Source organism: Anastrepha ludens, chromosome 4 (assembly GCF_028408465.1).
Source record: "Anastrepha ludens isolate Willacy chromosome 4, idAnaLude1.1, whole genome shotgun sequence".
Lineage (NCBI taxonomy): Eukaryota > Metazoa > Arthropoda > Insecta > Diptera > Tephritidae > Anastrepha > Anastrepha ludens.
The window spans coordinates 58,225,495-58,249,359 of NC_071500.1; the positions used below are offsets into that span (position 1 = coordinate 58,225,495).

The 23,865-nt window shown below is 37.2% G+C and overlaps 1 protein-coding gene across 1 annotated transcript in view; it reads right to left on the reverse strand.

Moving 5' to 3' along the window:
• Nucleotides 1–2,475: 2,475 nt before the first annotated feature.
• LOC128862503 (uncharacterized) overlaps nt 2,476–23,865 on the reverse strand; it is a 34,425-nt gene continuing 13,035 nt past the window's right edge. Inside the window, exon 4 of the mRNA XM_054101163.1 lies at nt 2,476–5,099. Coding sequence (XP_053957138.1) covers nt 3,058–5,099 — 2,042 coding nt within the window. The 3' untranslated portion in view covers nt 2,476–3,057. The remainder of the gene's footprint in view (nt 5,100–23,865) is intronic.

Genomic DNA, 23,865 nt, shown 5'->3' on the forward strand with positions numbered 1-23,865 from the left:
CAAAGATCTTTGCACGTGGGCGTTTTGGGGGAGCAATAGCTTCGTCAGAAGATATTTCTTCAACATAGTTTTCGCTATTGGATAAGAAACTAGTTGTGGGACCTTGTGGTTCTTCTACTGGTTTTATAATTGCAAAATCTGTTGTCAGGTTTTGGTGGGTGGTTTTTTTAAGCTCCTTTTCAATTTCGTAATAAGGTGCTAGATTAATATCTATTCTATCTATCTAAGGCAAAAAAGGGTAATTCCCGGTTTACATTAAAAATACATTACATATTATAAGCATGTGGTACGCAAATTAGTGTTACCTGATTTTATAATTATGTATTTTCCCCTTCGCGTTATATTATATAAGCCTAAATTTCGCGTTGTACTGAAACCTAATTTTTCCAAATCGCGTTATATCGAAACCGCGTTGTATAAGACCGCGTTATACAAGGGATACCTGTATATACAAATATATGTATGTTGTACTATAGCACATATCTCAACTTCGTTCTTTTTGCTGTTTTACAAAAGCGAACAAAAAATAGTTGAGCTTTGTTCCTCTGAGTATATTGTAAAAAGGCTTTATTTCATTATTAATATATTTTTATCCTTTTTTTCATTATGATGAAGTTTTTGAAAAAAGTCATGATGTGTGGAAGGGATATTTGGTAATAAAACCACCATGCCTGTAAATTTGTCGAATGGATTGGGCGTAGAAATAGGATATAAATGTGTTATATAAGGGGTTTCCAATAACAGGTGTTATTGGTGAATGGGTCGCGCTATCGAGAGTTGATTAACAATTTTTTATTGCCCGAATTGGATGGTATTGATCTAGACAACGTTTATTTTCAACAAGACGACGCTACGTGCCACAAAAGCAACGTAACCATTGATCTTTTACGGGAAAAGTTTCCGGACCGTGTTATCTCTCGAAGAGGTGATCACAATTGGCCGCCGAGATGTTGTGATTTAACACCTTGTGACTTTTTTCTTTGGGGCCACGCTATATGTATTTCCAAAGTTGGAAAACCCTATATGTATTTCCAAAGTTGTGCGGTCTTCCCCGTGTGGTAGATACTCACCTGAATATCAGGAATTTCCATTTAAATAATTATTTAATAAGAAATGCATTCTTATTACAAACTTAACACTTAATAATTTTAAACGTAATTATTAAACGTTTCACCTCCTTTTACCTCCTTCAAGATAAATTACCAAACGTGAAACATTACTTTTTTTCATACAGTGACTTTATATTCTATAATAAATAAGAAAAAACTGAAATTCCGAAAAAACTATAACAATGTTTATGTCATGTAAAGGGTGATCAATTTAGAATTGGTTTTTAAATTGAAATAAAACCACGATAATTCAAATTGATTGGGGAATTTTTATTATTTTTGTATAGAATCTTTGATGGCTTTTATTTTTTAAAGATAATCCCTTTCAAATGTTGGCTGCAACTGCGCCGTATTTTGGCGTAAACACCAATTTTGAATGGCTCGCTGGAGGACTTCGCTCGGTATCTCGTGAAGAACTTCAGAAATGTTGGCTTCCAATACCTCAATCGAAGCTGATTTATTCACAAAACATTTAGATTTTACATAATTTTACAAATAAAAGTCTAAAGGTCCGATATCACACGATCGTGATGGCCGATCCACTGGTACGAGACGAGAGGTAAACCGCTCACCGAAACGACGACGCAGTAAATCCACTGTTTCGCGGATTGTATGGCAAGATTAGCCGTCTTGTTGGAAATGAAACCAAATGTTGTAGAGATCACGGGACTTAATCTCCGGCATATAAAAGCCATTTATCAGGGCGCGATAGCGTTCGTCATTCACTGTAACATTGGCGCCATTGATTCCTCCAGCCCATAGGCCGCCCCAAACGGTTGTTTACAATGGATGTAAAGGCTGTTCTTCGGCCCAAATACGGCTATTTTAAGTATTGCCGTAACCGTTAAGCTAAAAATGGATCTCATCGCTGAACAAAATTCAGGCCTCAAAATACTTTTCACAGAGTGTCGATTTTCGTAATACAATTATACGATTTGTAAATGTCCATGAAGCGTAAGTCTTTCCATGATGAAATGGCAATGAATATTGAAAAAAAAGATGTGTTTAATTTGACAGTAATCACACGTAATCTATTAAAAAATTTTATAGGAAAAAGTACCGCCAATTTGATCACCCTTTACGATATTGCCACACATATAAAAATGCACTAAAGAAAAGAAAGTAAGAAATGTATTAAAAAAAGAAATTCTGCAGTACAATTTCGAACTAAACTGTAGTATGACTTTGAGGAAAGTGGACTTACACAATTTTCAAAACAATTATTATTATTATTATTATTTATTAAAATATAATTAAAATTATAGATTAAACTAATATAAAAGCTCTAGCTACCAGGGCTTACGGCTTTCAAAACAATTATAATTGTAACTTTATTAGCTACGAATATTGGTACTCATAAAAACAATGGAAATGTTGATAGATTTTAGAAAAAGTTTATAAACAAAATGGTTATAGTAACTTGTATTCATTTTTATCATTAACTAATTTTTTGTGAGAATGGACTTACACCTCTTTCAAAGAAAACGGCTCATTTAAATAAGGACTTAATCCACCAAAGCTGAAACTTGAATAACGCACCACTTTAAGCAACCAACTAATTTTTAAACCCTCCAAATCCTATACAGCGACTTACCGAAAATTTTCACTCGCCTCGGCCCGCCCCGATATTGACTAGACTTTTAAAATATGTATATGTATATATATATTCTCTAATAAATCTCCATACCATTATTGAAGGTCTAGTAATGAGGTACTTATTCATAATATTTACTTTCCATAGACTTAAGTGCATGTATAAGTCGATTAATTTAGGAGAGAAGCCTTCGTCATAAATTGTTTAATTCTTGCCAAACACAATTAAGTATTTCATCAATGGTTCATCACTGTGCCACAAACGTGACAACTACACCAGCCACACAGTGTTTCTTGCGCCCACCGGCGACATGCCTTTGTGGTTATTAACCAGCGAGCAAGTCCATCGTTATCTTTAGACCAATGTGCCCAACTGCGTGAGATCAACACTGCTGCACTGCGTTGTTGTTGCATTGAATGGAATAACAGGTGAAGTCAAGAGCGCTGCTGGCGTTGTTGGTCGCAAGGGTGTTATCATTGGTGGCATAGCGTAGCCAGCATGCGTACCCACATGCATGGGTGATGTTGTGATGGTAGCGGAAGGTGTGGTCATTGTTGCTGCTGCTGTTGAAACAAGTATTATTTTTGATGGCGGTTCTGCCGGCTGTATTTGATTAAGAGATTTCGGCCCGAACATTTGTTTTTGCAACGTTTTCGTGTAGGCGGCATGCGAAGGCGGTAGCAAATTCTTGTCGTTGTTGTTGTTTTGTATGCTGACGCAGCTATCGTTCATGCAGCCATTCAGATTGATTTGCTGCCGCTGTAGCAATGATTGTGGTTGGTAGTGGTATTGCCGCAATTGCTCTTGCTGTTGCTGTGCAGTATTTTCTGATGCTGCAGACGCTAAATTGGAGGCTGGAAAAGCAGCTGTTGCTGGTGGCAATTTTTGCTCGGGCGTTATTAATTTCATAGACACCGCACCTCTACCACCACCACCACCGCCACAATCAGCATCAGCGTTGGCTGCAACAATAATCTGCCCCGTTGAGAGTTGGCTGGTGGCATGTATGGCCGCATGATTAATGCAACTAATTGGATAATTGCTTTGTGGCAAGCCTACTACGCTAGTGGCTGCAAGCACATTGATGAGAACGTCATCAGCATCGACGCATTGACGTGCACTATCCTCAGGTTTGGGTAGCGCCAATTGTTCTTGCCCTAGCTGCTGCTGTTGCTGTTGCTGTTGAGGAAGACGAAGTGTTGTGACTTGCTTTTCTTCCGCAAGCGGTGGCACAGCTGACACGTTGCACGAAGTTGCGGCTGTTGTTATAGCAGATGTCATATTTGTTGTTGTTGCCGTTGCCGAAGCTATTGCTATTGTAATTGCTGTCGCTTTCGCAGTTGACGATGTTGCGATACAGCTTGTCTCTGTTATTTTTGTTGCCGCATGGCTAGCTGCCACGACTTTGGGCACGATTGTCGTTTCCTGTATTGTTGTTGTGTGTGCTGCAGGTAATGGTACTGTTATTGTTTCTGCTACTGCATTTGTTGGTGCCAACGCATTCTGTCCGCTTATTATATTCAAATCTGTATGCAATACTTGGGAGGCTGATTGCATTGCATGTGGCAAGCGAAATTTCGCATCTTGCATGTGCCATACATCTGCCGGTTCTTCAGGCAGTTGTTGCAGCGGACAACTTTGTTGAACCATTACTAACTGCTCTGTTGTCGTCTGCTTTGCATGCCACTCATCAGCAACTTGCAACGCATTCTCCCTCGCCATCTCTGTGGCACGCAACAATGTTACAAGATTGTGATCTTCATTGTTAATTACATCTGGCATTCGATTAACAGTTGCCTGACTATCAGCGTCAACTGCCGCCACTGAGTTCGTCGTCCCCTCTGCAGCATCCGTTGGCGGCGTCTCTATCGTTTCCAGAAACTCTTTACTCAGTCGCTCCAAAACGCAGAGCTTCTGTTTGAGTTGCTCATTGGAGGCGTGTAATTTATTCTCCACCGCGCGAATGTCACAACATTGCAACGTCAACTCTGCATCCAATTTCTCAATTTGTTGCAAGACTTCGCGCTTTGTTTGGTAGGCACGTTTCACCTGATGTTTTCGTATTTTTGCGTGCAACTTCAGCAACATTTCCTCCTCACGCTGCAGCTGCTTATTAAGTGCATAGATCTTCTCAAGCCAAAACAGTTGCACGTCTATTTCCTTCTGATTTCCCTGGCTGCTGGTGGTGGGTGATTCATTTCCGTCAATCTTCCCCGCAGTCATTACCGCTTCAACTCCATTAGTGAAATCTCCCTTCATTTTCTTCGAGTGACGCGCATCCAAATTGAAGTCTCTTGTTTTTGCGAGCATAATGTCCTTCGTAGTTGTGGTCGGTGTTGTTGTTTCTGGGGTTATGAGTGCTTTAAATGTCCTCGCTGTGCGCTGATACGGCTCATCTGCACATATAGAAAGTTAAAAAGAAAATATTTTACTTCAGTAAATAAAAGTGGGGAAGTACTTTAACGAGCTCATTTGTAGATATGTATATGTATATGTAGGTATGTACAAATAGCTGCCTTACAAGACAGCTGCGTTTCACATATGGATTTATATTATCAGTATCATTCAGTATAAAAGCGCTTATTAAACTGCTCATTTTTGCTCTAGCCTCGAGGGAAAAACTAAGTACTTTTCCTTGTGATCTTACATATATCTCTTTCCCTTTTATAGCAAAATTTTATCTTCAGTGATCCAAAAAGGCAATTCAACTTATCAGCCTCAGAGATATAAGAACCTTGACAGCAAGATAAGAATGTAGAAGTAAATATAAGACATGCATTCGACCGATTCTAACATATGCGGCGGAAACAAGAGCAGACCCTTCCATAACCCAGCAGGATATTAGCACTATCGAAATGAAAACACTGTGGGCCATAACAGGATACACACTGCATGACAGAAGACCACATGATCATGTTCGCAGAATGTCGAGCGAACGCATAGCAAATATGGCGATGAACGGCAGAACACTAGACCATCCGGGCGGCCACCGACGAGAAGGCACGAATGCTGGACATCCGAGTCCACTAACCTACAGTAAAAGTTGTTCAAACATATTGTGAACAGGAATTTGCCTAAATAAAATGAAGAAGAGGGAATGGCAATCTATGTTGACTATGTCTGTTCAGTGAAATTTGACAAGTCATCATGAATTGTTTAACGTCTCAACAACGTTTCCAAATTGAGGATACTTTGAAAAAGTAAATAAATCTGCTCGTAGAGTTCATAAACCACTTCGTCTATTTTACGTGCGGTTTATACGTCTGCGGCCTCATCGCTGCTTCTTTTTAAATGAGGAAGGAGCTTCCGTTGCAGTGACTGGCGAGCGCTATCGAGCCATGCTGACTGAATTTTTCTTTCCAAAAATTTAGCAGCTAAACATCGACGACAATTGGTTCCAACAAAATGGCGCAACTTGCATAGAGCGGGCTTAACAATCAATTTCTTGGACTGATCGTAGACCCGGCGCACAGTGCGGCCGATTCCCAAAAAGCTGGCCAAAAGTCGGAAAAAAAAGTTTCTAGATATAGTTTTTTTGTCTTTGGGTTGGCTACAGTAATGCCTTGAGTAGTGAAAACCGTTCATACCAACGTCCTGTACCCTAAGTATCCTCTGTATTTTCAGTCGCAACGTGGCCTTCGTTTGAGCATCGTATTACTGTCGATGAATAGTGAAAGTTGTACACATTTGAAAGATTTTGTAATGGAGTAAATTGAACAAAGGAATCATCTTCGGAAGGTTAGTAAAATACGAGAAATCTTTGTACATATCAATACCTCGACACAAAATTTTTAGCTGCAGCAATACGTAGATACATTTTTTGCAATTTTTTTTATATAATTTGAGTTTTCAAACTGTATAGTAATACAACGCTCTCATATGCTGCTTTGAAACCTATTAAAGGATACTCAAAAAAGTAATGGTTACTGAATAAAACAAGATTCAGCTGCTACCTCTTGCTAATAGGACTATGAATAAGTTCGTGCGGTTTTTTTCGAAATTTGAAACTTTATTGACGTAAAATGGTTACAAATTTAATATTCAAAATATTGTCCATCGCTTACTACTACTTTTTCCCATCTTTCTGGCAATTCACGGATTCCCTTTGTGAAAAATTCGGTCGGTTTTGCCGCAATCCACGAATCGATCCATTTTTTGACTTCATCGTAATTACGGAAGTGCTGGTCAGCCAGGCCATGTTGCATCGATCGGAAGAGATAGTAATCGGATGGCGCAAGGTCTGGACTATACGGCGGGTGGGGTAGGACATCCCATTTGAGCGTTTCTAAGTATGTTTTGACCACTTGTGCAACATGTGGCCGAGCATTGTCATGTTGCAAAATAACTTTGTCGTGTCTATCGGCGTATTGCGGCCGTTTTTCTCGCAGTGCTCGGCTCAAACGCATCAATTGTCGTCGGTAGACATCCCCCGTAATCGTTTCATTCGGTTTCAGTAGCTCATAATACACAACACCCAGCTGGTCCCACCAGATACACAGCATAACCTTCAGGCCATGAATATTCTGCGCCGACGTCGATGTTGAAGCATGGCCAGGGTATCCATACGTTGCCCGACGTTTTGGATTGTCGTAATGGACCCACTTTTCATCGCCAGTCACAATTCGATGCAAAAAACCCTTTCTTTTGTGCCGTTGAAGCAGTTGTTCGCATGCCATAAAACGGCGTTCAACGTCTCTTGGCTTCAATTCATACGGCACCCAATGGCCTACCTTTCGGATCATTCCCATGGCTTTTAAACGTTTGGAAATGGTTGATTGATCAACTCCCAAAGTTTTTGCAACCTCTTCTTGCGTTTGAGCCGGATCTTGATCGAGCAATTCCTCCAATTCGGTATCCATGAACTTTGGCGGCGCACCCTCGCGTTCTTCGTCTTCCAAGCCAAAATCACCACTTTTAAAGCGTGCAAACCACTTCTGGCACGTTCGCTCAGATAGAGCATGCTCACCATAAACTTCCACCAAGATACGATGACTTTCGGCTGCTTTTTTCTTCATATTAAAATAATGAAGAAGAATTCCCCGCAAAAACACATTATTTGGCACGAAATTCGACATTTTCAAGTGTGGTAAAAATATTGTTGTTTACGCTTCAAATAAAAAACTTATACTGACGTTTGTGCCTTACGACAGTAGCTCTCCAATGAATGTTTGGAAATGTGGATCGATGGAAAACCGCACGAACTTATTCATAGTCCTATTACCTTGCGACCCCGAAAACATATAAATTTACATGCATCTTGATTATGTTCTTGAATATACGCCATTTCACGTGAGGGGGTGGCCAATAGGGGGGGAAGGGGGTGGATTTTCAAAATTTTAAGATCAAATTCGTAATCAGCGACCCTGAAAACATAAATTAAGATGCATCTTGATTATGTTCTAGAATATTGAATTACTTAATTTTTTGGGTTTTGGCCAGCTTTTCGGGAATCGGCCGCACTGTGCGGCGGGCATATGCCTGATATCATATTCAAAAACTAAATTATATACCAGATTGTAAAAAAACTGCATTCCTAGAATGTTTCTGTTTTGTATTATCATTTTAAGTTCTCAAGCTCTTAAAAACACCCGATACCTTAGAGTTTAAAAAATGCATATCATTCAATCCGAAAATAACATACCATTACTCCCAGTAAATTTTGCTTATTTTCTTCGTCGGTTTGACAACTTTGAAAACACCGTTATATGTAAGAGGACGTGATTGTTGTCCAACTACGCCCATTTCGAATGACAATTTTTTTCATGACGAGAGCAGCATTTGTATTGAGCTTTATACAAATTTCAAATTCTCCCCATAGGTATTCATTGCACAGACAACCGGACGGACGGTTAATGAAACTGTAACATAATGGAACTTGGGCGGGGTTGTGGATAATGTCAATGAATGTGTATAACAACTTTGGTAGAATTGGACAAGGAATTTTCGTAGGCATGCCCATTTACCGATAGCAGGCGATAATACGCCCATTTTTCCAAAATATTTAAATATGTTTATTTCTTGCGGCCGCCATAGCCAAATGGATCGTAACCGGGAACTAACCTATAAGAAAATATGTATGCGGAGGGACTCAATATAAATTCAAACCCATATTGGCAATCGAAGATTTGGAATCAAAGCAGAATCTTTTCAAAAATTAACGTGATTCTATTAAAATATGCTTCTGTTTCCACTTTATCGACCCTACAGGAGATATTGTACAAGTATATCAACATGAATATTGAAGAAGGCGGTTTTTCGTGCGTATTTTACCCATAATTTCACTTTTGTACTATTTTTACATACAAAAAATTATTCGCGGAACTATTTATATTTTTTTTTTTTTTTTTGATATATTGTGCATTCAACAAGTGATTTTAATCGTGGAGCACGTATTATTAAAAAATAAAATGGAATCTTCGAACGTGTATAAGAGGCATATTTTGAATTTTTTTATAAAAAAGGTAAAAATGCAACAACTGCTGCTGCAGAAATAAACACTGTTCACGGAGAGGATACCGTGAGAGAAAGGACTGCGCAAAAGTGGTTTTCAGATTTCCGAAGTGGTAACTGCGACGTGGAGGATGCCCCTCGCGCTGGTCGTCCTGCAGTCTTTAACTCCGACGCCTTGCTCGAACTCGTGGAAGCTGAACCGAATTTGACAGTCGATTTGATAGCTCAGAGGTTGAATTAATCGTATGGAACAGTTCACAGGCACCTGGTTCAGTTGGGAAAGGTTTCAAAGCTGGGAAAATGGGTTCCGCATAGACTTTCCGTCGCCAACCTTCAGCACAGAGTGAATGTGTGTTTTCAGCTGCTGCAACGGCTTGAAAATGAAAGTTTTTTTAACCGTATCGTTACTGGTGGTGAAAAATGGGTCTTTTACGATAATCCTGTTCGCAAACGCAAATAGTTAGATAAAGATGAAGCACCAGAACCGACCCCTAGAGATGGCCTTCACCCCAAGAAGATTCTTCTGTCTATTTGGTGGGATATGGCCGGTATTTTTTATTATGAACTTGTGGAACCAAACCAGACGATAACTGCTGATTATTATTCCCATCAGCCATCAAACCTGAATGAGGCACTTAAAAAAAATCGACCGCCTTTAGTGAATAGCTTCCTTCACAACGACAACGCAAGACCTCGTACCGCAAGGCAAACATTAGGCACGCTGAACAAGCTCGGATGAGAGCTAATGCCGCATCCAACAAACTCTCCGGATATTGCACCTTGTGATTATCACCTTTTCCGTGAACTTCAATCCCATATGAGTAACAAGAACTACTCCTCAAAAGAAGTTATAAAAAGAGATATCGAAGCGTATTTTGGCTCCAAGGATAAACAATTTTTTGAGCTTGGAATTAAAAATTTGCCTAAACGTCGGAAAGACGTTGTAAATAATGAAGCAAAATATATTATTGATTAATAAATACTTCCAACATCTTCTTTATTAATTTTAAAACCACCTTTCAAAAACGCACGAACTTAAGGACTGACCTGATATATTGTTGCCATACATTTGATTTTGACGTGATAACGTCTTATAATTCGATTTAACAGGCTGCACGCACGAAAAAATGTGTCGTTACCTTGCTCATGTGTAGTTACCTTGCTCTTTAGTGTTACCTTGCTCATTAGTGTTACCTTGCTCATATGTAGTTACCTTGCTCATTGCATTGAATGAACTGCAAGCGAAAGCGCGGAACGAACGACAAAGCAAACAAAGCAAACGAACGGCAACGTTCGACATCTTGCTCTCTCCTACTTAAGTGAGCGTATATATGTATGTATATGCGCATATGTATATATATAAATTCATGTATTTGTATGTGCATATGCCTTCTTATTGATTATTATTAATTTGATTCACTTGAAGAATTTAAAATAAAACCAAGTTTGTTAATAATACCTGTTGTTTTAATGTTATTATTATTAATTTTTTTATTATATATGAAGGAAAAAATGTATGGTAATATTTACCATATATATAAGATATGTTGTCTATACTAATATTATAAAGAGGAAAACTTTGTTTGTTTGTAATGAATAGGCTCAAAAACTACTGGACCGATTTTAAAAATTCTTTCACCATTCGAAACTACATCATCCACGAGTAACATGGACTATATTTTATTTTGGAAATAGGGCTCGAGATATAGGTCAAAACGTGGACCCGGGTAACCTTCGGATGTGTATATACAATATGGGTATCAAATGGAAGCTGTTGGTGAATGCTTTAGTCCAGAGTATTTTTCATGCCGCTCCGTGACTAGGGTCTCGAGATAGAGACCAAAACGTGGACCCCAGAATGTGTTTGTACAATATGGATATCAAATTGAAGCTGTTGGTGAATGCTTTAGTACAGAGTATTTTTAATGCCGCTCCGTGATTGGGGTCTCGAGATATAGGTCAAAACGTGGACCCGGGTGACCTTTGCTTGTGTATGTACAATATGGGTATCAAATGGAAGCTGTTGATAAGTGCTTTAATACGGGGTAATTTTCATACCTATTGATGACTAGGGTCTGGAAATATATGCCAAAACGTGGACCCGCCGTGTCTTTGAACCGAATTAAACCAAACTTACACACATTGTTAAGTAGGTATTGAAGATGATTTCCGTATAGTTTGAATACCTATTGGTACATAGGGTCTCGAGATATAGGTCAAAACGTGGACCCTGGTAACCTTCGGACGTGTATGTACAATATGGGTATCAAATCAAAGCTGTTGGTGAATGCTTTATGATATGTTATGTTATGTTATGTTATGTTATGTTAGGTTATGTTATGTTATGTTATGTTATGTTATGTTATGTTATGTTATGTTATGTTATGTTATGTTATGTTATGTTATGTTATGTTATGTTATGTTATGTTATGCTATGTTATGTTATGTTATGTTATGTTATGTTATGTTATGTTATGTTATGTTATGTTATGTTATGTTATGTTATGTTATGTTATGTTATGTTATGTTATGTTATGTTATGTTATGTTATGTTATGTTATGTTATGTTAAAGTTTATTATGTTATGTTAAAGTTTATAATTAAAATTTTCTTTTGAAAAATGCAACCATTCAATCAGTATTTTCTTAGACGTTATCACGTTAAACTATCGTCAGTAAACCGATTTTACAGACAACCTCTTTTTTCTATTGCTCTTCGCTTTCTTCTCTCTCTTATACAGGGTTGGCATTATGCATGTCAACTGAACTAAATCTAATGTTGGGTTTTGTTTTTCACTTTGGCTTAGATAATCGTGTCGTTTTACTTTGACGAGTAAGGAGCAATTGTCATAGATTCGCATATTTGGCGCTGCATTCACATCTTAATTTAATAAGTAATTTCATAATATAAGGTTAATTCCCCACTCTTTGAACATAAGATATAAATTACGGCATAAAAAGATGGGACTAATACCTATCACGCCTCCTCACTGTCTGTCATAAGCAACCACTTCTGCAAAGAACAAGGCACGAAGCGGAATAGAAGCTCCGGTATAAACGGTTGGCGATATTATTTTTAAACAATATTTGGTATAGCCGCACAGTTAGTACAAGGGTTGCCTATTTTTTAAAATGAATAATTGAATAATTGGTATTTTATTTTTTAGGAAATACGACAACCTCTCTTTACGGAATTTGTTGTTTTTCAAAGCTGTCTGAGATCCTTATAACTTACGATTAGAGTGGGAAAGGCAGTGCCGAACCAGGAAGGCACCGATTACCAAAGATCCCGGAATAAGTTGAAAGAAATAATACGAAAGTTCCTATATTTAAAAAATTCAAACTACAAGATTATTCACTGTTACAAAATCCATCAGTTGTTTCCCCACAAAACCTTTCTTTTTGGCGAATTGCGTCACATAAACGTCTCATAACGCCCAAATAATACCGTGGCCTTTATTAAATGTCTCACTTTCTGCCAAAACTTGGTGGTGTACAATAGTTTTGTGATCTACAAAAACTGTAAGTATCGCCTTTTTTGACTGAAAACGACGTAGTTTTTTTGGTCCTGGTTCATTCTATCATATTTTTCTATATTTGAATTGCTTGTCGTATTCATAAACCTACATCTCGATAGTTAAGGATTACCATTGATTGTTAATTACTTATTTAGCTACTGACAAACGCTTGTAAATCAGCGATCGATCCTTGGAGGATCAAAAAACGATTAATGTGCGGCAAAAGATAATCATGTGGCATATCTCGAGATAAAGGCATCCTTAGGCATTATTAGGATCCCTATACATTCAATATTGCATGAATAACTGGTTGTGAATACAATTTGTATCCAAGGCGAGCACAATTTGGCATTGCCCAAAAAGGATTCGTGTTGAAGAAATTCAGCCTCATCGTTATAGATAACGAATCTTGGATCTTGGATCTATGCATATGAGCCGGAAACAAAACAGCAATCGAAAATATTGCTGTTAAAAGGCTTGACTTCTAAGTAGGAAATTTTGAAGGGCAATGAAGCCATTTTGATTATTATCTTACCGTGTTTTCATTGTTGGGCGCAAAATATAAAAGACAACCTTCGTATTACAGAAATTCTTGAAGCATATGCACTGGCTTAAAGAAAAATTAACTTGGAAATTTTGTATTGTTTTTGAAAAAAAAAACTGATTTTTCTGAATAAAGTTGAGTACAAACCAAGGCACATTAATCAGGTAGTAAAAGTAGTGCAGTTGATTCGATATTTTTTTCTATTTATTTGGTCTCCAAATTTTTTAAATTACAAATAAAATTACTCCTAACAGTTCATATTAATTCATAGATTTTGATATTTTAGCGACCAAAAGCAAAAACAAAATACATTACTCTTGTTGCTTTTGTTCTACTGGTACGACCTATTCAATGTACCTTGGTACGATTTGAACATGGTCATAAATCTTTTTTCAAATATCGTATTTTTTTGGATTTTATATAATTACACATATTCAATAAAAAAAACTAAAACAAATTTTTAAACGATTTTTTTATAATTCTAGCCTTTTCTGTTTTAACCAGAACAACAAACAAGCCACAAAACCAAAAATTTTCGCTTACCCGCATACACGAATACCCCTTCCTTCACATGCGAGTATGCGCCTCAAAGATTGCTATCAGCGCCACATTTTACGATATCAACTCGCTAATTTTAAAGCACTGACTGCTGTTGGCATTTTAATGCTCAACGATGCACACGGAGTACACGGACCCTTGCACTCTATATTAAAATTTCAGTATTTTCGGAGCTTATTACGATTATGATTTGCTGTACGTACGATTTTACTACTGCCATCCAAATGAAGTCACATCCGTCATGGTTCCACTACCTTCATACCTCAACACCTAGCTTCATTTGCTACATATTTTTCAACTTTTCTTTTGTTGATTTTGTGTACTCCTTGTTGATGTTATTTATATTGGAGCTTGTTTGCATTTCTGTTGAATGCAGCTTCACTCGAATGGTGATCTGTATAGGTGCGAGTGCGTGTGTAAATGTGCACGTGGTGCCCCCTACTGTGCGTTTGTGTATGTACTACTCGTATATATTGTGGGTAACCTTGCGCAAATATTATTTCGCCATTTTTGAACTGACGTCCTTGTGCGTCGAATTTATAAGAGTGCGCTGAGCAGTGAACATACCATATGTCAATTCATTCTTGTGTGTTTGTGTATACTTGGCTTGCTGCTGGGGCTTTTGGTGCTATTTTGTTAACGTAATTCTAGGCGATGGAGGTTTTTGTATTCTTGATGATTCTTAGGTTAGGTGAAACTAATAGTGGCCGTCCAATTAGACTCGAACGTCCCGAACTTTGTTCAGGCTCAGTTTTCTTGGATTGTTGTACTGTGTGACAATAAGTGGGCCTGATCAAGGGTAACCTAACGTAGTCCCTGTCACTATATTTGTTTCAAATTCAGGCAAATTCTCTTCGACTTTGTCAGACTCAAAGCATTGCAGGTTTTAGCACCAGCAACCCGCCTGAAACGATTGATCAGACTAGATGGTTACGACTTGGTAAATGCTGAATGAAATCCATTACTTATATATTGATGAAAGGAAAAACTACAACCACAACAAACAACTATCGAAATGAAAACTTGCAAGCCCTGAAAACACTCAGAAATGTCCCATGTCATGGCTCATGGCACATTTACCACTTTTACTGCCCCAGCGCAAAGCAAGCAATTGAGTTCTAACAGAACCGAAAAAATACTGATGGTAATATTAATACGAAAACGAGTATGAATGCGAATACGGGTATGGGTACGAATAAAACTGCGAGTATTAATATTACTACGAATACGAATACAAATAGGAATACGAAACCGAAAAGAATACAAACACTAGTACGGATTCTGTACTAAGAGATTCTATTGTTCAGCTACTTCACGAAGAAGCACACCCAAAATTAGAAGAGCTTGCCCTAAAAACGTTCCCAGGACATACTTACATCATCCCAACGGTAATATTCAATAGAAATTTTGCCACTCTCTTTCCATCTCGGGAGGAATGCAGTAAGGGACTTTTACTAATCAACTTCGACACTACAGTCTACGCAGAGGGTTCAAAAATGGATTGTGGTGCTGAAACTGGTATATATTCTCACTACGCGGCTACCCAATATTTGCAGCGTCTTCCAAGCGGAAGTACAGGCACTGGATTCAGTTATAACAACCTCTAAACTGGTGCAACACATCAGCCTTACCACATTAAGTGTAAACCTAAAATTACTTTAATTTAGTAGCGGGACATCGGAACATCGAAGAAAACGAAAAAGCAGACGAACTGGCAAGAGGGGGATCTGCCATGAATTACATTATTGCAAAATCGATATTCACACCACTGGGTGCAATTAAGAGTGCAATTTACTTAAAATATCTACAAATCGCGATAAGTAGATGGAGATACCAGACAATCTGCAACGTTAGCAGAACGTTATGGTCCACCTACAACCACAAACAAACATTCTCCATCCAACTATTCTGACAAATATAAAACGAAGGGATGCCTGCTGGCCCACGACAGTCGTAGTTTCAGATTTATCGGGGAACAAGCAACCAAAACGGGCATCCCTCACGACACACACTGCCACAGTTGTAAACAACCAGAGAAAAACGAAACGTTTTTCCATTTCCTCTGTGAATGCTCTGCCTTATAGGGCAACCCTGGGCAAACCGCTGTTCGAGAGTCTCGAACAACTGTCTGGCTTAGGTGTCGAAAACCTAATAAGGTTCCTGACCTACACAGTCTGGATATAGTCATACTGTAAATTACCATTAAACAATTTGGTAGCGAGGTTGTGGCTACACAATTGAACGGAAGCGCTAGTTGGTTTCTGGGCGAACCACAACTTTAACCAACCAATACCTAAGCCAAAAACATAGTCCTATTTCGACCAACAGTTAGTTTTACAGAATTTCAAAGAAGCACATCATGTCGAAATGATTTTAGTGTACCCTATAACAAAGGGAATTTCAAAAGTGACGCCTAGATGTGAATAGTGAATGCTTTATAGACGATATATTTCGCTTATGTCATGTTTCATCATCCCACGTTAAAATTATTGAAACTTATTATGAAAATAGATGATCTTTAAGAACATACCGCGAACTTTGTGATATCTTGGCTGCAAATAATCGTCTGCACGAGTCGACAATTCAAAGGCTGGTGGAAAAATATAAAGAAACTGGTTCGTTCGAAGATAGAAACAGGACTGACAGAGCAATAACAGGACATTCTATTAAGAATATTGCAGCTGTAGCACAAAGTGTCGCTGAACAACCTTCAGCATCAATATCTGGGAATAGCGAATTCTACCTGCAGATGTGCTCATGGTGGACATTTAAATGATGTCTTTTTTCACATATGGTATAATTGCTAAGATCAGCAGCCGCCGTAGTCGAATGGGTTGGTGCGTGACTATCATTCGGAATTCAGAGAACGTAGGTTCGAATCTCGGTGAAACACCAAAATGAAGAAAACCATTTAATAGCGGTCGCCCCTCGACAGGCAATGGCAAACCTCCAAATGCATTTCTGCCATGAAGGAGCTCCTAATAAAAAATAATGCCGTTCGGAGTCAGTTTGAAACTGTAGGTCTCTCCATTTGTGGAACAACATCAAAACGCACGCCACAAATAGGAAGAGGAGCCCGGTCAAACAACCTTTATCCGTTAAAAGCCGCTTTGGTTTAATGTACCCTTTTCTTGTATGAGGACTTAAACCCGAATTAAACTTCCTACCGAGGCAGTATGAGCACTGGGCTCAACGTTAGTTACAGTCCTGTGCAATACTTCAGAAATTGCATCTACATTTCCCACTGTTTCTATACCCTGTAGAATAGTGAACATGTGTGTGATCATACGTACTTCCATATGCATTTAAATCCAAAGAAAAATGTTAGTACAGGTTTTACATGCTCTAGCAGCATGTCTTGTTCCTCTATGGGAATTGGATTTCGATGCTGTTTGCTTTTAAATAACTTTTTTAAGAAATCAAAAACATGATTTTGAGTGCTGAAACTCTATATTTCGATCTTTACGCTCTTTATCACTTGCCTGTTTGTACACCGCAGCTGTCTAGTTCTCAGAAGTGTCAAATTGGATTGACATACGACGCCATTTACAAAATTATAAACTTTCTGATAGGGAAATTCATTTTGAGCCACCAGGTGTTTGAGATTCTCGAAATTTCGATGGGAAACCTTAAAGGCTACCCGAAGCCTAATCTTCAGCACAAATAAAATTTCATATGTTCTTTGGTTGTTTTACCTTTATATGCTGGAACAGAATTTGCTGAAGGACAAACGTTTTTCCATTGAAGACGATTCCTATTAAATTATTCACCCTTTCGCAAAAATACATACACAAGTGACATTGACGCCTTTATGGGACACTGCCTACCAAACCACAACGTATGCTAACCTCACTGAAGATGCTACCCTCACTGAACCCTTGCTATAGTATTTCCCCATTCATCCGATGTATTTGTATATGCTTTGTTTTTTTGTTTAGTATAAATTTAGTCCACTGTAATAATTGTTTCCCACGTAAAAATATATTTTCATGGGCGTTGCTAGCGCGCCACTGGAAAAGTTTTTTACATGCATATCTGCAATCTTGTTTCATTTAACCGAGAAGTTAAAAGATTTCGGTGAACTCACTCCAGCACAACTTTTATGGCTCTGCCTGTGCCAGAACGTAAGGTTCTGGTCCTATCCTCCGATTGAGATTATTCTAAGAATTGAGTGATGCTGTGATACACAGACATTGTGATTCTGCAAAGCTGTTTCTAACTACGTGAATATCTAGCTCGCACTATTTCCGCACTTTCGCCATGCAAATTCCCACGATGTGGTTTTCTATGTCACCCCGCTCCATGCTAATCACCTGTCATTTTAAAGCAAACTGAATTGCATAATTTAGTTTGGAATGAAACATTTTTGCAAACCAGTTGCATTATCTGAACAGTTAAAATGTAGAAAAAGCATGTAGAAGGTGGCGTCTTCCGAAAACCGCTTTTTTTATTTTTAGCGAATTTGGCAACTGAGTGACGTCAATACCGGAAATAAATGCACTTTTCTGCGCAAATGTATGCTGGTGCGGATGTGTCTGGCGCACGATTTATTCAACATATATTTTTGGCTTTCCACATACATTCGCTTATTCTTTCTATTCTGCTTCTTGTTTATGTTCTGTATTTACGTCTCGGAATTTAATATAAAATTTAAAACATAATTTAGTATATGGCAGGACTAAGTACTTAGTACTAAGTGTTTCTGTCTGTATTGTAACTTCGTAAAACTTTAAGAGAGGTTTACAATTTTAATTTTAAGTTCTTTGCCTACAAGTACGTATACACATGTGCGTACGTACATACATGTCTTTCAAAAGTGACGCCCTGGAGTCAGTAGTGAATAATTGCCTTTTTTAAATCATCTTTGACATTTGTCAAGTAGGTAGGCAGATGTAAAACTTTGCACGATGGAGCAACGCGTTAAAATTGGCAAAACTTATTATGAAACTTATTATCCAAAAACTGGACGTTCAGTTGAGAATATTGCTTCTGTAGCGCAAAGTGTTGCTGAACTACTTTCAGCACCGATATCTCGACGTTCTCAACAATGTGTGCTTACATGAATCGACTGCTTGGCAGATTTTGCCTGTAGCCGTGCTGATGGTGGACATTTAAATGATGCCATTTTTCACATATAATTGTTGAGAACTGTTTTTTGAATAAAAATAGCAAGAATCTTTCATTTTAAAACAACATCAAGGCGCGTATTTTGTAAGACCCTGTACATACACATATACAGTGTCGAACAAAACATATCGAACTACGTATTAATACAGACTTAATACAATATAAATTTAGAAAATTGCCGAATAAAATTTAACAAAGTCTTTTAAGACTAAACAAATTGGACTCGTCGCGATTTATCATAGTAAGCAACGAAAATACCGTTAATTGTACACGAGTGTGCGTGCGGTGCGCAGTTTAAGCTTTCTCAGTAAGATTTTATTTGATGAATCTGAAGTGAATGCTAAAGTTGTGACGCATTAAAATGTGTTAATATTTCATTGAGTGAAAAAGTAATAACAGCTATAAAAAAACAATTAGTTCAACTGAAAAACATTAATTATTAAAGTCTGTTTAACCAACCAATAACCAAATTCAGGTTAGAACCGTAGAATTTCACTCTCGAGGAGGGCGCTCTAAAGCAACAATACAACAAGTAGACTGACTCATACTCATGTATAGAAACAAACGAGCATCCAGATAAATCATTACCAAGCATAGTTAAAGTCCTAAACTTTCAAGTAAACAGCAGGTCTGTGCAAAGAAGAGCATGTGCAGTTGGACAAAAGAAATGTAGGACAGCTGAAATGCCATTTACTTCATGAGAAAATCAATTAAAACATTTTCAGTTTACTTCAGAACTCGTTACTTGGTCAGTGAAGCGCTGGACAACTGTACTATTTTTATATGAATTCAAATTTCATTCGAGATACGAAGACGGAGTGAGAAAATTTCGGCAACCACGAAATAAGCACTAAGATTGCGAAAAAAATTGCTTCCGTATCCTTTAACGACTTGCTTAGGTTTAAATGTTTAGTTTTACTCCACAAGATCATAAACACTCAGAAACCCAGATACCTCAAAGATCGACTTATGCCTTTAAAGTCCTGCCGTTCGTTAAACTTAGTCCCGATGAAATACAGTTGTTTGGTGACTGAACGTCAATACTTTGTGTTCTCTGTCCGTCTCTGGAATACCTTACCTTACAAAATCAAACGTATAAAAGAAAGCTCGTGTTTCAAAAATAAATTGCTTCGCTATCTTGCCGAAAATTGCTGAATGTACTTTAAATCTCTTCCCATTAATCCCTACTCCTGCTACTACTATTTTTTACCTTACTTTCCTTTTAATACTTTCTCCAACTTATATATTACTTCTTTACTACTATCTGTAATTTTAATTCTAATTTTAGTTTCGATTTTACTGTTAATTCGTTTATGTAAACTATTCTTAAGGTCAATCATTGTAAAAATAACCTATGGTTGTATGTTGACTTTAATAATAAATAAATAAATAAATAAATTGGCGGAGTTATACCACTGGAGTTATATATGGAGATGTTCTTTTCCGGGTTTAGCAGTGACCGAATAAATAACATATATATTGATTAAAGTTCAAAAACATCCTGTGTAAAGCTTCCCCATTAAGAGTGGAATGCGCCAGTCGCACATCTCGAAGCTCATAGAAAATTTAATCACAATTGAAGAAGCACTGCCCTCAAATGGTCGGCTCAATCCACATAATATCTCCGGCAAGTTTTAAATAATAGGATAGGCAGAAAATGTGTCAATATATACAAAAATTAGTTAATTGAAACAGCAGAAGTAGCATAGAGAAGAATTCCTCCAGAAATCATTAACAACCTCTAAGCTTCTACCTATGTATTAAAAAAATGGTTTAATCATAACAAATATTAATAAAAGAGTAAAATAAATTCGAGATTGTTTTTGTTTTGTTAAACTAAATATTTCTTCTTTATTTCGAAATAATTGTATTATTTAGTATTCGCCAGTGTAAGTGATTATATTGCCAATAATAGACAACAGTTTAATATCTCTTGTCCAACACTGTATGTACACACATACATGTATAAACCACCATGATCAAAAAGTCCCGGAACAACCGCCAGGTGACGCTATAAGTAAACTGATTTGAGTTCAGTTTTTTTTTGTAAGGTTGTTACATCTATGATTACCATGCCTACTCTGCTTGATACTTGTAAAAGTTAACCCGTCTTGAGTAAATTTACCTCTAAATGTATTTTCAATTGTTTACAGTTTTAAAAATGGGTTTGAATTTGCAACAACGAGTTTGTATTACATTTTGCGTTAGAAATGAAACTGGATTCAATCGTGCGAAAACCTTAGAAATGTTAGAAAACTCTTGGTATTGATACTCTAAATACTGATAATCAATTCAAAAGTCATTCATGAGTGCATATGAATGCTTCAGAAGAGGTCGTGAGTCCATCCGGGATGATGAGGTATTAAACATTGGTTATGGATCCGCTCAGGGCAATGTAATTAATGACTTGGGATTGCACCGTGTTGCTGCAAAGTTGGTTCCAAAACACCTGAATATCATTCAAAATAGGGACCACGTTGGTCATCGACATCGTCGTGTTCGACCTGAACATGAATCCGAAGCCAACATTCATCAAACGCATAATTACAGGGGCAGAGACGAGGGTATGCAGGTTTATGAGTACGACACGCAGTACAGACATCAGGCGAGTGAGTGGGGAGCTCGGATGAACCAATAACAAAAAACCCACGTCCTTTTCAATCAAAAAATATAGCGATGCTCAGGGTTTTTATGGACAACAACGGGTTTGTACTTTTGCCAGAACGACGCACATGCCATCCAACAGCCATCAAATTTATCTGATATGGCTCCCTGCGAAAGGAATAGCGGAAAGGAAGTAATGGAAAATTCGAAAACGGCTCCGAAAGCTATACCAAAAATTTAGTTCCAGAAATGTTTCTATGGTAGATTTGGATCAAATGCTGACATAAGTGCGTTGCAGTTGATGGGAATTACTTTGAAGGCGATAAAATCAATTTTGTGGAATAAACTTGTATTTAGAATTTTCTGAATATATTCTGGGAACTTTTTGATCACGGTACTATCTCTTTAATATGTAACATTCGCAGGTGGGTATGCTTATGCATGTATTTTTGTGGGTGTGTGCTTAAGCATTTTTCCAAAAAGCAAAAAAAAAAAGGAAAATAATAGCAAGACTGACAGCAGAACTGTCAACCAAGTGTGCACAAAGAGCTCATAAATCACCCAAAAGGCTACTACAAAAAATTAAGCGCGAGCACAAAAACAAAATACACTTGTGGTCGCACAACTGAGTAGCACAGCTTTCTACAATATTCGCAATATTTCAAGCTACTTTGTAAATCTAACTTTCACACTTTGTAAAAAATTCACAAAAATGTAACAAATTTCAAAAAATGACCAACATATATTAATTTTCAACTTTTTAGTCAAAGTGTTTAGGAAACTCCTAGATATACATTTTTATAACCCATTTAAGTTTGGTATATTAAAGTATAAGTTCCAAATTTTTTTGTTGGACATTCACACCTATATAAAAGACTTCTAAATATGAGCTTTATATTGAAGAAAATTTAAAAAATGTGGAATTTTGATTTATAAAATTTTTGTTATTCAATGAACTATATTTTTATAAAAAATTAACGAAAAAATTGAACATAAAAAACATTGAGAATATTACAAAAATACTTATTTCTGTGACCACAATTATATATTTTTTTCTGAATTTTTCAAGTGCACGAAATATGTGAAAATGTGAGTAAAAAATTTCAGTTTTTTCCTACAAAAAGTCTGAGTGCTAGATAGCAGCACCGGCAATGTGTTACGATTTTACTCATTCCCTATACATTATGCATCGAATTCTTTCACGTCCACAAATACACATGTGTTGGTTCATGTATGTATAGGGGCATGTAACGAAGTTTATAACAATTTCATGATATATGCAAATTTAAGTCATCGCTAATATGAACACATTTATATGCAAAGGAAAAAGATTTTGTTAATAACTCAATGTCACCGTGCATTTATTTTCCATGTGGCGCCACATTTTTTAGTAGCACAAAGAGTGACCATTCGTGAGTTTCTCAGAAGCTTTACACTTTTTCACAGTCATAAATATTTATAAAAATAGTGCCTGAAATCCATACTAATTGATACGGTGATTACAAGCAGGATGTGCTTGGGCCAGTTTGTGGGGTTTGAATTTTCACTTCTACTAAAGACACCTTCCTTCCTTTGCCAACGGTCTGAAATAAATTAAAAATAATTTCTAAATATTTCGCATAGTTGGCCAGTATGCACGTCAAATTAGAGATTATCTATATATATAGCAATGCCGCCTATTCAGATTTTTATTTTCTCGTGAATTAAATTTGTTTAAAGGAGCTTAAAGGACGGCGGGCGCCGTAGCCGAATGGGTGGGGGCGTGACTACCATTCGGAATTCAGAGAGAACGTAGGTTCGAATCCCGGTGAAACACCAAAATTAAGAAAAGTTTTTTTTCTAATAGCGGTCGCCCCTCGGCAAGAAATAGCAAGCCTCCGAGTGTATATCTGCTATGAAAAAGCTAATCATAAAAATAAAATACCAGTCTAACGGTTAGACGCGATAGAAGTGAAACCTTCCGTAAAACAAACTGAGAGAGAATGAGACGAAAGCAGCGTTAGGAGCGGGATAATTATAGGTTCATTATAATATTGCTATAAAGCTCATATTTTATTTTCTTAATTTTATTATTATTCAATTCACTCAATGTTTCCAATTTCAACAAATGATACGACTGGCTTATGATAGGTAAAATATGATACAAATGCTTTGGTTTCGATGTTGTCAACATATCTTTGAAATACCGCGTCAATTGTTGGTTTGATCGTGTTGTCGATTCACACATTTTTAAATTGAATATTGTATTGAGAAAGTCAATCCAATGCAAAATTTACGTTAAAATCGCCACTTAAAATCATTGGAACTTTATCGTAATCTTTTCTAAGTATCCGCGATACTTCTGGTGTATATAATACTTTAT